Source organism: Oryctolagus cuniculus, chromosome 17 (genome assembly GCF_051225735.1).
Source record: "Oryctolagus cuniculus isolate XC-2025 breed Fujian yellow rabbit chromosome 17, ASM5122573v1, whole genome shotgun sequence".
Lineage (NCBI taxonomy): Eukaryota > Metazoa > Chordata > Mammalia > Lagomorpha > Leporidae > Oryctolagus > Oryctolagus cuniculus.
In genome coordinates this window covers 5,615,696-5,630,628 of record NC_142883.1, presented here as the reverse complement: position 1 = coordinate 5,630,628, position 14,933 = coordinate 5,615,696, and the positions used below count along the sequence as shown (strand labels likewise).

Here is a 14,933-nt window from a genome sequence, read left to right as displayed (position 1 = left end):
GGATCTCGGCACTTCCTGCGGTCTGTGGGCTCCCTTTCCTGGCAAGAAGGCCCTGGGGGGCTCCCTGTGGACACCCCGTGGACACCGTTGGGAGAGGAAACAGGACACAGGCCTGGCCCACTGCCTCTGCCACCCACCTGGCACGTTACTTGACCTCCGTGCCTCAGTTGCCCACCTCTCCTGTTACTGTCATGACCGGATGCCTGGGAAAGTGGAAACTGGAGTGGGATGGGTCCCCGGCTTCTCTGCTCCTCCCACCCTCTCCTTGCTGCCTCACCCTCGGCCGGGCCAGGCCAGGGCTCCCAGCCCAAGGAGTATCCCCGAGTCCCCTCCTGGACCTGGGAGAATTTCCTCCAGCGAGTGAGACGCTTGATGCTGTCAGACTTCTGGAGAATTCTGTGAGCTGCACCGATGGGGGAGCCATCTCATCTCCCTGTTCTTGTGGGTTCGCAGAGAGACGTGGCTCTCCTGGCCTTTTTGAGATCACAGACCGTGTGGAGATGGGACAGATGGCCTCCATGTTCTTCAGCAAAGGTAGACGTTCTCGGGGCGGGCACAGGGGAGGGACAGCCAGGCCCCCCTGGGGCTGTGCTCTGACCATGAGGAGATGGGGGGAGCCCCGGTGGGCTTGCTCCCAAAGCGCGCTCCGAGAGCCCACGCTGTCTCCTGCCCCGGCAGCGGTCAGCCGGTGGAGGCTGCCGGGAGCTCTGTGCCTCTCGCTTGAGTCCCTCTAACTGCTGTTTTCTCGTGGCCTCTCCTGCCTGGGACGACACCTGACAGACAGGATCTGCTGTGCGCACGCGTGGCCATGACTCCCTGGTGACCAGCAGAGGGCGCTGGGAGCCCGTTCCCAGGGCTGCTGTGGGCTTGAGAGCCCTCAGTCTGGTCCTGATCCCTGTGGGCTCCTTCCTGGGATTTGAAGGTGTCCCCCCAGGGGGCCCAGTGACGACCTTTGATGCCCCCTAGCAGATCTCGTTCTTCTGGAAGATGAGCTCTTTAGGAAGAGTTTTTGATCCCAGACTTGTCGGACTCTGCTGCAGAGTCAGGATCTCTGTGGGCCCCTCCCCTCACAGCTGTCCTGGGAGGTTTCCTGCCCCTTCGTCAAGGTCCCTGGTGGGGTTAAGCGTCCAGGCTGTGGTTGGCAATGCATCTGGTCCAGGGGGCGGTGACCGTCAGGGGAGGTCCTGGCTCTGCACTCCCTCCTGGACCAGCCTTGCAGAGGTTTCCAGAACTCGTCAGGACTGCGCTGGCCGTGGCCAGCCTGCTTCTGTGCTCTTCCTTTGATTCACTTCTGTCACCCCCACCTCGTTGGGCCAGGAGGGCTTTAGGGTTTCCTCCTGGAAGAGGCACATCCAAGGGACAACACACACCGTGTTCTCGTGTTCTGCAGTCTGCCCTGGCTTCTTTAGGAATCCTAGGAACCAGTGGCTTGGATTTGCCAACCCCGACCCCAACCAGGCTCCTAGCATGAGGACAGCCCCCCCCCGCCCCCGCTTGGCGGGAGCCGCTGCCACCGCCTCCTCCACAAGAACCCCCAGGCCCAGGCCATTCTTTGTTGTGGAGCCCGCCCTGGGCACTGTAGCGTCCCTGGTCTCTCGCAGTCACACCCCCGAGTTCACGACGCTCGGAGCTGGGCTCAGACATATCCGTGTATCCTCAGAAGGGGCCGGGGACCCCCCCCACTCCCTTCCTAACACACAGGTGTCTGTGTGGCACCTTCGCCTTTGGCAGGGCTGCCTCCCTCCCCGGAGGGCTCCCTCGGGGCCCCGCTCATTTCTCGTGGGCAGCAGCATCAGGTGCATTCCTTGGCCTCCCCTCAGGATGGGCCCTGACCCTCCGCCCTGTGTCCAGCAGTGGAACGTGTTGGTCACTGAGGGCCCAGGGCAGTTCATGTGCAGCACTGGTACTGGTGCCGCTGGCAGGTGGCAGGGAGGGTCACCACCGCCTCGCGGAGGGCAGGCCGAGACGCCGGGGCCTGAGCGATGCAGGCCCTGAGCTTGCACGTCAAGGCCCTCCCTTATGGCAGGAAGGACCTGCCACCAGGATGACCAGAAAGCAGGCCAAGGCCCTCCTGGGTCCTCTCAAGAATCATATTTTCTGGTCTTTTCCTCCCAGACTCCCAGGCGCAGAGCTGACCTCACAGGGCCCAGGCTGCCATGTCCTAGCTCTGCCCCTCGGGACCCTGCAGGCTCTTCTGAGCCACAGGATTAGCAGGGAGCTGTCACTTCATTTTTTTCCTGCTCTCAGAGAAGCCAGCAACTTGAGACCAGTAACATCAAACACTTGAGCACTTAAGTCTGAAGGGGAGTTCGAGACTGGCCGCTTGGGCCGTGCCCCCACGTTGTAGAGGCCCAGCCGCTTCTTCCAGGGCTTCTGCGCCTGGTCTTTACAGCGGGAATCCACGTGGAGGTGGTACACGTGGGATTCTCAGGATGAGAGACGACTGGGGATTTGCCGGAGTCACAGAGTGGGTCTGATGGAATGAGGCCAAGAGCCCCACGTCCCAGGCCCTGCCTCAGGCTGCGTCTGGAGCCGGGGAGCTGCAGCGGCATGGAGGGAGGAGGGGTCGTCGTGAGCACCATCTCTGCCCAGCTTGGAAGTGGACCAGACTGAGAGGGAGGCACTTGGTCTTTAGAAATTGAGGGCTTTTTTTTTTTTTAATGATTTATTTATTTATTTGAAAGGGAGAGTTACAGAGAGAGAGAGAGGCCCTCCATCCGCTGGTTCACCCCCCAGATGCCTGCAGTGGCAGAAGCTGGGCTGATCCAAAGCCATAAGCCAGGAGCACCCACACGGGTGCAGGGGCCCAAGGACACGGGCCATCTTCTACTGCTTTCCCAGGCCGTAGCAGAGAGCTGGATCGGAAGTGGAGCAGCCGGGACTCGAACCATATAGATGCTGGTGCTGCAGGCTGAGTCTTAGCCCACTACACCAAGCATCCACCCCAAGGAAATCAAGTGCTCGTTACCCTCTTGGTTTCAGCTTCGCAGAGCTGGGCCTGACTTCCCATCGAAGGCTGTGCTTAGAGCCCCATGCTTGCACAGTAGGGATCCTGGCCCCGACACACCTTGGGGTTCCACTCCTGGCTCGGGCACCTCTCCTCTCTTCCCCTGCTACCTGACCGCAGCACGAAGGCCCCTCTGGTTCCCCCCAGGCCAGTCGTGCCTCACGCTCCTCATGCACCCGCCTGGATGCAAAACCTGCCCGACCTCCAGGCTCACCGAGCCCTCTGTCAGGTGACAGTCACGAGCTGACGTGTCTCCTGCCACCATCACAGCATTGCCAGACAAGGCAGCAGACAGACTTGAGGGTCATTTTTCTACTCCTGTGGAAAATCAGGTGGCTTGGAGAACCGAAAGCTATGGAAGGGGTGGAGATTTAGTCACCAAAAAAAGGCCGCAGACATGTGTCTCGGGCTCCCTGACTGATGGCTTTGTTCCTTCCAGTGGGAGTCAACTTGTTCTACTTCTGCATCATCATTTACCTGTATGGGGACCTGGCCATCTACGCTGCGGCAGTGCCCTTCTCCCTCATGCAGGTGACCTGGTGAGTGCCCGCCCCGTGCTGGGCTTCCTTGACCAGTAGGAGCAGAGCGGTCGGGGTAGAAGCATGCCTCCAGGCCAGTCCACAACTGACCGTGCTCTGCCCCACTGTCCCAGCCCTGCCCTGCTGGGAAGATAGTTGGGATTCCTGCCAAGGGCTCTTGAGTCATTAGGAAACAGTGCGACAGGAGCCAGTGGGGTTCTCCCTGAAAGACGCTGTGAAAGGGGCTTTGTGAGGGGTCACATCACGGCGCTGAAGCAGCTGCGGAGGGGATGGCGCCTGTCTCCTCCCAGCCAAGCCAGGAAGGCGGCCCTGAGCCCCCAGCTCTCCCCTTGCTCTCTCCAACAGCAGTGCCACTGGCAACGACTCCTGCGGCGTGGAGGCCGACACCAAATACAATGACACCGACCAGTGCTGGGGGCCCCTGCGCCGGGGGGACGCCTACCGCATCTACTTGGTGAGTGCCCTCAGCCCCGCTCCTGTCCGCGGCCCAGCCTGCGTTGGGTGGCTGAGGCCGTTCAAACTGCCTTTACTTCCTGGTAAGACCCTTCCCCAGAGAGGAGGGGCTGCACCTCCTTGTGTCCCGGTGGACTGCGTCACTGAAACTAGCCCCAGAGTGAGGCAGCCAGGCCTCAACGGTCGATGTGGTTGGCAGTTGGCATGCGGGTCCCTGCCAGCTGCGGGGCTGTGAACTGTTGTAAACTTGGCTCAGGGTTTCCGGGGCACTTAGCAAAAGCTCATCTCCCGCGGGCTTGCTGAGTTTTGACCTTGCTCCTGGCCAGCCCAAGAGCATGGGGGTCGGTGCTGGGTCTGCTGGCTGGGCAGGCCAGACCGAGTCCTGACAGCTGACCCTGACCATAGCCAGGGTCTCCAGCTGGGGCAGGATGGGCCAGCTGTGTTCTGTGATCGGAGAAGGAATGAATCTCTAGGCTCATTCTGCCTGCTTTGTGCCATGGCAGGGGAGGGGGTGGGGGAGGGTCTCCGCCAGCGAGAGACAAAACGAGAGCCGTTATTTATCTCTGCCCGCTTTGCAGGCAGGACTCTGAAATGTTTCCCTTGAACTTTCGCAGTGTCTATTAATATTCTCCGCTGCTCCTGGTCCCGCTCAGCCCTGACACAGATTTAGGTGTGCTAGGTGACACACAGTTGGCCACGTGGCCACTTACTGATCTGGGGGGAGCAGAGCCTCTCAGGGTTGGCCTCGGTCCTGGCGGAGGTCTCGCAGGCCCTGCCAGCTCGGAGTTCGGGTCCGGATTTGTTAACCTCGAGGGCCGCTGAGTGGGCTCCTTTGGCTTCTCTGCCCCACCCCACGGACCGACTGAAGTGGCCTGGGCCCTGGACGCCCGTTCTTTTCCTCTTTGTTTCTGAAACAGCCGCGTGACGGCGTGTGTTTCTGCTCTTACGTGTTCCGTTGCAGCCAGGGGTCTGTCCCTGGGGCAGGATGGCGTCTCCATACCAGCGTGGGGCAGCACAGCTCAGGCCTCATTGGGCCCTTCGCATTCCAGTCCCTGTGTTGGGTGAAAGTGGTAAAAGGATGACTAAGTAGTGTGGCTGGGCAGGAGGAAGTGACGAGGCAGGCGGCCGGGAGGCTCCAGGGCAGAGCTGCTCAGGTGGGTGCTGGGGAGGCCGCTGCAGTCCGGGCAGACCCTGCCTGGCACACCCTGGCCCCAAGCAGAGCCCAAGCGCTGGGGCTGTCCGCTGCTGCCATTTGCCCGGTAAATTATTCAGAGCATTATGATTGCCTTGTTCAATTGGCCCTTCACTCATTCCTACGAAGCTTTCAAGTGACAGACGCCTCGCTCCCTGCATCTCCGTGACCCTCTGACCCAACTTCAGGAAGGTGGACAGGCACTAATCACTGCCCGTCTCTCCCGGATGACTCCTCTCTCAGAGCTGTGACTAGCACCGCTGGCACCGGCTCCCGAGACAGGAAGCGGGGGCTGCCCCTCGGGGGCCCGTGTCCTCTGGGGGGGCCGATGCCACCCCTGTTCCCACACTCCAGTCCACCGGGGGGCTTTGGTTCCCACTGAAGGCTCTTGGTTTACGCGTGCTCCTCTACCTGGTTTGGCGGGAGCTGAGGCAGACAGGCCTGGGCGCCATCTCAGAAGTTCCTGACAGCTCAGCATGTGCCTGCCAGGGTCTAGGGCTCCACAGAACCGCAGAGCCCCCCGGCCCTCGGTCCCGGCGCTCTCAACACTCGGCAGCCCCTCCGCACCCGGGGTGAGCTGGGAGGCGCAGGGCAGCTGGTGGGGAGGGGGCAGGTGCAGCTTTCCCCCTGTGAGTTCTGAGCCCTCACGCGAGGACAGCAGCATCTTTCCCTCCCAGGTCCCACCTGCAGGGCACCTCCCTCTGTGTCCTCACGCAGGTCAGGGAGCTGCATGCCACCGAGGGGCCACTGCAGATCCCAGAGAGCAGGGCCATCCTCCCCCGGCCCCAGGCATTCAGAAGATTGCCCGTCCCTTCTAGAGGCTTCCCCTGTGCCTCCTGCCACCACTGCCTGTTTCTGATTGTGGTGCCAGACATTTGGTTCCCCCAGATGTTCAGCAGAACGGCAAGCAGGTTGGAGGGTGATGGTCGGAGCGTCCCTGTCCCTGTGCACACATCACCTCTTAGTCTCAGGGACGATGCCCATACCTGGCCTTGCATCTCAAGGGCCCAGTAGCATCCACTTCTTCCTGCCATTCTGGGGGACCAGGACACAGGTGTCTGTGTTGTGGTTTATTTTCCCAAAGCCCCCTGGGAGTGATCTGAGAAGCACACACAGGAGGAGACTATTCGGGATGTTAACTTCTCCAGGGTGCGCACGCACACACACACACACACACGCAAAAGCTTTCTCTACCATCAGCCACCAGTCGCCTCCCCAAGCCTTGACCTTAACAAATGGAAAATTCCTCATCCCCGCCTCACGCCTTGTGAGACCCTGTCCACATCCTGCAATGCCCGGTGCAGCCCGTATGAGTCAGATTCTCCCTCCTTCCTGGGGAAGCCAGGGTGCTGTGGGGAGGGGGTCCTGTGACTCACTTGCTGCCCCACGAGGGCTCTAGGCTGACCCAGCGGCCGCTCCAGCCTTGAATCCAGGCTGGCGAGCATTTGGGATTCTTTCTACTCAGCTTCTGTGGCATTTCGTTCCTTCCTGTACAGAAGGGCTAGAGGGGCTAGAGGCCAGCGGTGAAGGTGTCGGGTTGCGCCCAAATCTGCTCTCCCTGGGACTCGGGCTAGCCATGGTGCTGGGCAGCACGTTGTTCTCCCCTGGGGCCGTGGGTGCTGCCCACTGCCCTGTTGCCCTTCCGCGTTCTGCAGCCTCCCAGCCTTTCTTCGCCACATTTGCCAGGGTGTCCTTCCTCCTAGAGAGTGTCACAGGGAAACCCTGGGGGGCAGTGGGGACTCCCGAGTGCTGGAAGCTCCTGGCCACTTGGAAGAGTGAGCAGCATCGGCCACTTACAGGTGGACTGGTGCCACTGGGTCACCTAGCAGGTGCCGGCCACGTAGAGCCAGGGGCACAGATGGCAGAGCGGAGCTTATCCTGGCTGGAGACCCGGCCACCAACTGGCCATGTGGAGCGGGGGGCCCCTCGTGGGCCGCCTTGGGACAGCACAAGGTCACCCTGGCTTGAACTTAGGAGCTGTAGCTCCACCTCCACGGCACAGGTGACTGGGGGGAGAGATACAGCTGCCTGGCAGAGGAGCCACCACCCCCTGCACCAAGGGCTCCGTTCCCAGACCGTGCAGACGGCTCCCTGAAGAAGTAGGGACAGGAGAGCTCTGTCTGCCAGGCTCTCTTCCCAGAGGAGCGGCTCAGTCCGAGATTCGGGCTCCAGGTAGCACAGGAGGGCTCCATCCGGGCCCTGTTTCCTCTCCTCCCCCAAGCTCGTGTTCTGATTCCGTCTCAGCTCTGTCCCGCGCAGCGACACTGGCCCCGTCAGCTCACATCAGTGGAGCAGTACGTCTTCCCCTTCGCAGAGCAGTCGGCTTCCCCCAACAGTACCACTCAAGGAGACGGTACCCTTCTTGTGAGCGCTGGAGAAGGGAGCGAGGCAGCGGCCGGCAGCGCCGTGCCAGGCTCTGACAGCTCCTCCCCACCAAGCGCTGTCTGCCGTGCGTGCAGCCTGTCACCAGTGACTTTCACATCTCCCGTGCAGGCCTCCCAGCCACGAGGTCCGGGACGTGGCGCCATCCCATTCTACAGTGGCGCAGACAGACTCAGAGACAGCTTCCCTGGGGCCACAGAGCGGACGCGGACGGGGGCTCCTTTCCCGACTCAGCCCAGTGCTCTTGCCCTGTTGACACAGGGCGGCAGCCGGTGCCACACAGATTCAGAGCCTGACCTCTGCAGAGGGCCCGGGCGTCCGTCCGGTGGGTGGTGTGTGCTTGCACGTCCTGCCTGCCTCCCTCTCTCCTGGGCGGTGCCGCAGACTTTCCCTGGCCACTCCAGAGGGGCCGCAGTGGAGCCCCCTTCCCAAGATGTTTCCCTCGCCGCCGTGGCCTCTGTTCATTCAGCCGCTGTGCCCCGGGGCTGTGGCATCTGCTCCTAAGTGGGTCACTGCTGCCACCACTTGAATATTTATTCTTACCACTTCTGGGGCAGGAGGTGGCCTAGAGGCCTCCGAGACCAGTGAGGAGGGAAAATGAACAGGAAGCAACAAGTGTGCGGAGCGGCAGTGACCTCACGGGACCTCCACGTTTTCTACGCCGGTGGGGCCCCCAGAGAGAGCACAGCTCCACCAGGACAGAGCCGAGCGCTGCCTGGGTTGTGTGTGGTGTCTGGAGCCTGGGTCCCGGCCAAGCGATGTTGGGAAAGGTGACCCCTCCGGGGGGCGAGGCAAGAAACGCAGTGTCCCCAGGGAAGGGTCACGGGGCTCGTCCCGTCTGGAGACCAAAGCCGCCACCCAGCAAACACGTGAGCTCGTCAGCACTTCCCTTCTCTGAGTAACGCGTGCTTTCCTGCCCGTCGGACTCGGCCCTGCACCAAAGCAGACCAAGTCAGGAGGCTCCTGGGTGCCGAGGAAGGGGAGGGCGTTGCTCACAGGGTCTGGGACATCCGTGCCTCTGTAACGGGGGACCCTGTGGGACTCCCCAGGAATGCCAGAGGCCACCTGCTTTCCTTTTCCTCAGCATGCCCTCGTCAGCTCCTCCTTCCAGAAAGTGGGGTTGGTTTGCCTTTCTCTCCTGCCCACCGGCCCGTGGCAAGATGGCTGTCACAGTCACGTGCCCCACAGTGCAGGGAGTGGAGTAGTCCTGGGCCCACCACCATCAAGGGTGTGGCTCAGGGGGCACGGAGTGCATCCTGAGCCTCGGGTAGGGATCTGGGTCTTGGGGTCCCTCTGGTCCCCACCAGCACTGAGCCCCCTGCATCCTGGCACATCAGGTCTTGGAAGAAGGAATTTCTTCCCCGCTCCTCAAAGCATGTGAGCCGCTTACCGAGACAGACGCCGCGTGCCCGGAGCGGAGTGAGCGCTCACTGCCAGCAGCGAGTGACTGGCTGTGAAGGATCAGCTTCTCTCTTCTGTTCAGGGAAATCAGTAACACGGGGCAGGCCTGTGTTTTTCTTTCTTCCTTTCTTTTCCCTCCCAGGGAGCTGCCTGTCTTCTCGGCCCAAGAGCGGCTTCTTGTTTGCAGTGAGCTTTCCCATCCCCACCCCCCGCCCTCTCTAAATGGATTCAGGTTACCTGTCACTCACTGTGACACTCACCTGTCTGGGCAGCCTCTGCCCAGGGCCCCCACGAGCCCCCCACCCCCACTGCTGCTGGTACCTGGATTCAGTCCTCCCTGCACCTGCCCAGCCTGGTCCCAGCGGTCTTTCACCTTTCAGGGCAGCCCTGAGTGACATCCCCCGAGCACGCTGTGACCCCTGCCCTGACTCCACACCTCTGGGGTTCGGCCAGGCCCCTGCCTCCTGCAGCGTTGTTTTATTTTTAATGGAGCTCTCGGGGACACAGGTTCTGTCGGCTGGCATTAAGCCCACCATCCATCACGCCCTCCACGGCCGGTGCCTGATGCTTCAGCTTAGAGGATGGGCAGCAGGGACCGGTTTCTTCCCCCACCGTCCTTTCTCCCCTTGGCAGCTGAGCCTCCCTCTGGCCCTGCTGGGACGTCCCACTTTCTCCAGCACCATCTCCACCATCTGGGAGGGACACGCACAGCAAATGCCACCTCCCCACAGCAAGCCCGCCTCTCCGTGCACAGGAGGGAGACCCTGGCTGCTCAGCCCCTGGCCCACCCCCACTTCCAACTCTCCCGGGAAGTAAATCGAGATGGGCTGCTGCCAACCCCCACCCTAGAGGAACTCTGCGATGCAAGTCCAAATGTGCAAAAGGCATGCAAGGGGTCACTGCCTGGGGCCAAGTGATGTCTTTGCAGAAAGAGTTGCCCCAGGTTTCTCGTAAGTACTCGGTTTCCCCGATGCATTGACAATGTACCGAGAAAATTGTTTATAAACAGAACTTCAGGAGCCCAGCTCTCGAGTAAAAGGAGGTCTCCGAGTATCCTTGTGCACAGGTGCGGAAGCCCAGCGCCTGCTGTGTGCGGTGGGGTGGGCGTTGCCAGCAGCCCACCCGAGAGAAGTAACCAGGAGTGCCCCCCACCGCCCTGCATGTTCCCCTGAGCCGGGCACATTTGGTGAGCTGTTGTGTGCACCGGCAGCCCACGCTCGTGCACCTGCAGCCCACGCTCGTGCACCGGCCAGTTTGCTTGGGAGGCTTCCAAATAGGTCTCCGTGGGGAGCGCTGCTCCCTGCCGGGGACCTTCTGCACTGTGCTTTTTCAGGACCATTTTTAAACACACTTCACACTGATCCCAGGCACACCCTGGCCTTGAAGCCTGAGCCCTCCCTGTTTGCGAGTAATGCAACTGGGCACGAAGACCTGGTGTGCCTCCATTCCCAAGCCCCTGAGCTTGGGCCTGGACAATTCCAGTCTTTCCCTTGGAAAGCTGGGCTCCAGGCAGACCCCAGAAGCCTAGGAGCCCACGCTCTGCATCCCTCTGTGCCGCCAAAACCTCCGTTTCTGGGCAGAGAGCTAAAAACGACTGATAGTCTTTAAGGAAATGCCCTGGTTGTTGATTTCAGAACCTTTCCTTCCCCCCTTTTTGTTGCTTCATTGTGAAGGGAAAAAAAATCCTGCAGAACCCCCCAGCCTCTCCATCATTTTAGAAAAGTATGAAATGTGCTCAAAATAGTTTGTGCTCACCAGCCTGACACCGCGTGTGCCAAACTGCCTTCCTTCCCCCACTCCGTGTCGCTGCTTCCATCCCACTGGCTGGTCTGCAGCACTTGGTGGCCCTGCCGTTTTGTGGGGCTGAGCGACACCCTGAGCCATGCACGCTCTGTTAGGGCTGCATGTTTATAAGCAGAGGCTGGTGTCTTTAAACTGCCCCAGGGCCCTGGCAGTAATTGTTTAATTAGATAGAGCACTCACTCTAAAGTAATAACCCTGCTTCCCCAGGTCACGGTGTCCCAGCCAGCAGCACTGGCCCTGCCCAAGCTGGCTCCAGAATGCTATGAGTGTGCACATTCTCCGTGCACCTGCCCCCGAGACCCCAGAGGCTGTCAGCCTGCAGGGAGATGTGGGGTGTGGGTATCATGGGAGCTTCGCAGAGCTGACTAGGCAGGTGCATATTAATGCTGGCATCTGGTTGATTAACGTGATCTCAGGGTGTCGTGGATGAGCAGAGAGCAGGTAGTGTCGCAGGGCAGGGGCCACGAGTGTGGCTCTAGCAGGAAGGGCACAGGCTATACAGGACAGGTTTAGCTTGATGTGGCCGGAACTTCCTTCAGCCATGAATTGAGACATTCCTTGCAAGCCCCGATGGGAAGAGAACGTGGGCCCAGGGTTTGACACTGGGTGCTGACCGTCGCTGGAAGACCCCTGCAGAGGGTGATGTCTGCATCAGGAGCAGGGGCCTCAGTTGGTCCTCAAAGTCTGGTCCCACCAGCATGAGGCTGCCTGGGCCCCACGCCAGCCCTCAGGCGGCAGGGTCTATAGCTGCAGAGCCCTGAAATCTGCATTTTCACACAGTGCTGAGGGTGATTCTGTATGCTCCTCCCTCCGAGAATCCTGCCCAGGGGGCGGGTCTTGGCAGCACCTGGTCTCCCAGCTTCCCAGGGCACCGCTGTGGGCACAGTCAGGGACTGCCTGTGCCTTCCCAGGCTGTCCACAGGTCTGCAGCCTGGTGCCACAGGTGACATCCTGGCCCTGAGGCCTAATGTGCTCCCAACAGGTGGGGGCCAGGCTGTCTCCAGGGTGGGCATCCTCAAGGAAAGGGGCTCTACAGTACCCTTTGCCAGTGGCCACCTTGCTCCTGAGGCTACCGGGTACCTCCCTGTCCCTAGCAGGTGGTCTCTTGGCTTCCTCTGAAGCTGCTCATTAGGGGCTGCAGACTCCTCAGCCCACCAGCCCCCCATGGAGGACATCCCTTGCTGACCAGCAGCCAGGGAGTTCATTAACCAGCCTGCCTGATGCAGCGCCTCCCCTCTTTCCCTGCCTCCAAGGTTACTCAGTTCCCAGCTATTTGGAGGTCAGACGGCAGCAGGGGAGGGGTGGAGCCAGCTCGGCCTGCGTGCTCCCACGCTCCAGGCACCTGACTTCCCTCCCTCCTTCCCTGCCCCCAGCGCAGAGCCTTCCCACCACCATCCCCGTCGCCCTTCCTGTTCCGTGTGGAATGAGGAGGCGGGGACGCCGAGAGCATCTCCAGTGATCACCTTGCAACCCCTGGGGAGCCTCGGCAGATTCCAGGCAGTGGAGCCACAGAGGGTGAGGCGCTGCCTCCCCGTGGTGGTCCTGGGGCAGGGGTTGAGGGCCAGATTGCAGACTCGAAGAGCAGTGGGATTCCAGCCGGTGCCTAGAGGTGAGCTGCGGGGCGCCTGCATCGCCACCACTGAGCACCTGAGCCGGCGCCTCCCAGGCAGCATCGGGTGGTTGGGGTGTGAGCGCTTGTGATGTGAGGTTGGCGAGGGGTGGGGTCGATGGCCCAGTGGGCCCCCACGCCTCTGCCACTCACTCACTCCTTTCAAGTCCTTTCATTCCTGGGACGAGCTGACCTCTGTTCTGGCCCCTGCAGTGTCTCCCTGACCCCGGCCGCCTGTGGCCAAGCAGACGTGCCCCAGCTTTGTCATGTGCGAGGTCGCGTTCCCAGCCCCTCTCCCTTCCCCAACATCCAGCAGAAGTAAACGAGACAAGGTGGTTTGTGGCGCAGTACCAGGAGCTAAGCAGTGAGAGCCTGTGAACCACGGGCCTGTCCTGGAGTTCTGGTCTTGCCGTCGCTCCTCCGCCAGCAGAGCTGGGAAGAGGCGGGCAGCTGCTGTCTTCTGGAGTGGGCAGGTTCCACCCCCCTTGTGCGGAGCCCTGCCTCCCTCCTCAGTCCTCGTTCTCTTCTTGTCTTCGGTGTTTCTCCAGAGCCTGCCTAGTCCTGCACACGCCAGCCCCTCGCCCTGTCCCGCAGGCTCCCGGGGGGGTCGGGGATGACGCCGTTGCTCATCTGTCCCTAGGAATGAACGGCGCCACTGCTCTTCCCCGCCCATACTCATAGCTCAAATGGTCGAGGTCCTCTATGAACCTCGTCAGGTTAGAACAGAGAGGGCCCTGTGCAGGGTCCCCTGACACCAGGACGGCCTTGGTGCTGGGAGGGTGCCCTTCTCAGAGTAGGGACTCCATGTTGCAGCCCGCGTTAGCCCAGGCCTTCTGCCAGCCAGCGTCAGGGTCATGAGGATTGTCTTAATCTCAGTCTTTCCAGACTGGCTGTAGGTAAATCTGCCTAAAACTCGGAGGAGGCCGTGTCTAGACTCTTTGCTGGGCCGGTCCTGGCCATCTTCTGGAGCCTTCTCTTCCACCACTGCCCACCCTCGTGGGTCTGTGTCCTCCAGGGCCACCAGGCACCGCCACAGCTCTGGGTCCTTGGGGAGCCTCAGCCTTGCTCTGCAGTCCAACAAGCGCCCCCTCGTTCCACACTGAGCCCGGGGCCCCTCCTCTGGCCACATCTCCTCCCCCAGCCCCATCCCTGCCATGGCATTAATTGGATTTTATAATCCCTCAGTTGCCACCGTTGGACACACAGCCAGACACTGGCACAGATCCCTCCCCCGGCTCCCAGGCCTGCTTGGTGGATGCAGCTAGGCCCTCCCCCCTCCTTTTTTTTCTTTTAAAGATTTATTTATTATTTATTTGAAAGAGTTACACAGGGAGAGAAGGAGAGGCAGAGAGAGAGAGGAGTCTTCCATCTGGTGGTTCACTCCCCAGTTGGCCACAATGGCCAGAACTGCACCTATCCAGAGCCAGGAGCTTCTTCCGGGTCTCCCACATGGGTGCAGGGGCCCAAGGACTTGGGCCATCTTCTACTGCTTTCCCAGGCCACAGCAGAGAGCTGGATCAGAAGTGGAGCAGCCGGGTCTCAAACCCCTGCCTGTATGGGGTGCCGGCACTGCAGGTGGTGGCTTTACCGGCTATGCCACAACACCGGCCCCTAGGCCCTCCCTTCCCAGAGGTGCAGCTCATCATCTAGTCTTGGCTGCTCTCAGCAAGGGTGAGAGCACCCCAGTCTGGGTGCTGGATGCAGGGCAGCAGTGAGAAGCTGTCTTCGCTCGGGTCCTGAACTCTCCAGGCCAGCCCCTCTGCACCTGCGTGGCGAGCAGGAACCTGTTAGAAGCGGTGCCTGCTTCTCAGCCGTCCGCTGCTCCAGGCAGAGCCCCCAGCCCTGCCCCCCCATGTCCCACAGCCTCACACGCACCCCCTCTGTCCCTCTCCAGCCCAAGACCAGGCCTCTCCGCCTTCCACCTGGACACGCGGGTGCTGGATGCCATCTCCTCTGTCACACCTGGGAGGAGCTGGAGTGTCCTCTGTAAACCCTGGGGGCTTATCATTCGGTGAGTGACGGTGTGGGTTTCCACAGTATTTATCTTTTCCCCCAAACCACACGGGTTGCAGCTCTGGCATCAAATACTTGGAAGCCTGCCCACCACCAGCTACCATCTGGCTTCTCGGCTGAGACAGAGACCACACAGGCTTGTCCTCCAATGAGACGGTGACAGAAACAGCAGCCCTGCCAGGGCCAGCACAGCCCCCTCCCACCCGGAGGCCAGCAGCCCTTCCAAAGGACATAATTAGAGGAGGGAGCGGGCTTTGGCTTTGGGTGACCTGGGCTCTCCTCCCCCTTCCTCACCTGAGTAGTTGTGAGACTTTAGATTACTTAATCCCTCTCGACGTCTTTTCCAAGGCAGAGACAGTAACCAGTTCACAGGATGCAAGGTTTAAGAAGGGACTAGGCCTAGAGGGGACTGCCTGCCCCGGCACTCCCCTGTCCCTGCACCTCCCAGGACTGCAGGGCTTGAGCCGCAGGCTGAGCGTCCAGAGGGCTGGGGTAGGGGAGAGTGTCCTGGGGCCGGCTTCCTCCCTGCCAACA

The 14,933-nt window shown here is 61.1% G+C and overlaps 1 protein-coding gene across 3 annotated transcripts in view; it reads left to right on the top strand.

Annotated features, from left to right (window-relative positions):
• Nucleotides 1-14,933, top strand: part of SLC38A12 (solute carrier family 38 member 12) — a 57,609-nt gene that overhangs the window by 14,168 nt on the left and 28,508 nt on the right. For 2 of the 3 annotated variants that reach the window (XM_008252132.5, XM_089317680.1), the window contains 3 exons: nucleotides 454-534; nucleotides 3,447-3,546; nucleotides 3,892-4,000. In XM_008252132.5, coding sequence (XP_008250354.3) covers nucleotides 454-534; nucleotides 3,447-3,546; nucleotides 3,892-4,000 — 290 coding nt within the window. Of the gene's footprint in view, nucleotides 1-453; nucleotides 535-3,446; nucleotides 3,547-3,891; nucleotides 4,001-14,280; nucleotides 14,398-14,933 lie in introns of those variants that run through there. The other variant, XM_089317681.1, reaches the window with a different exon arrangement.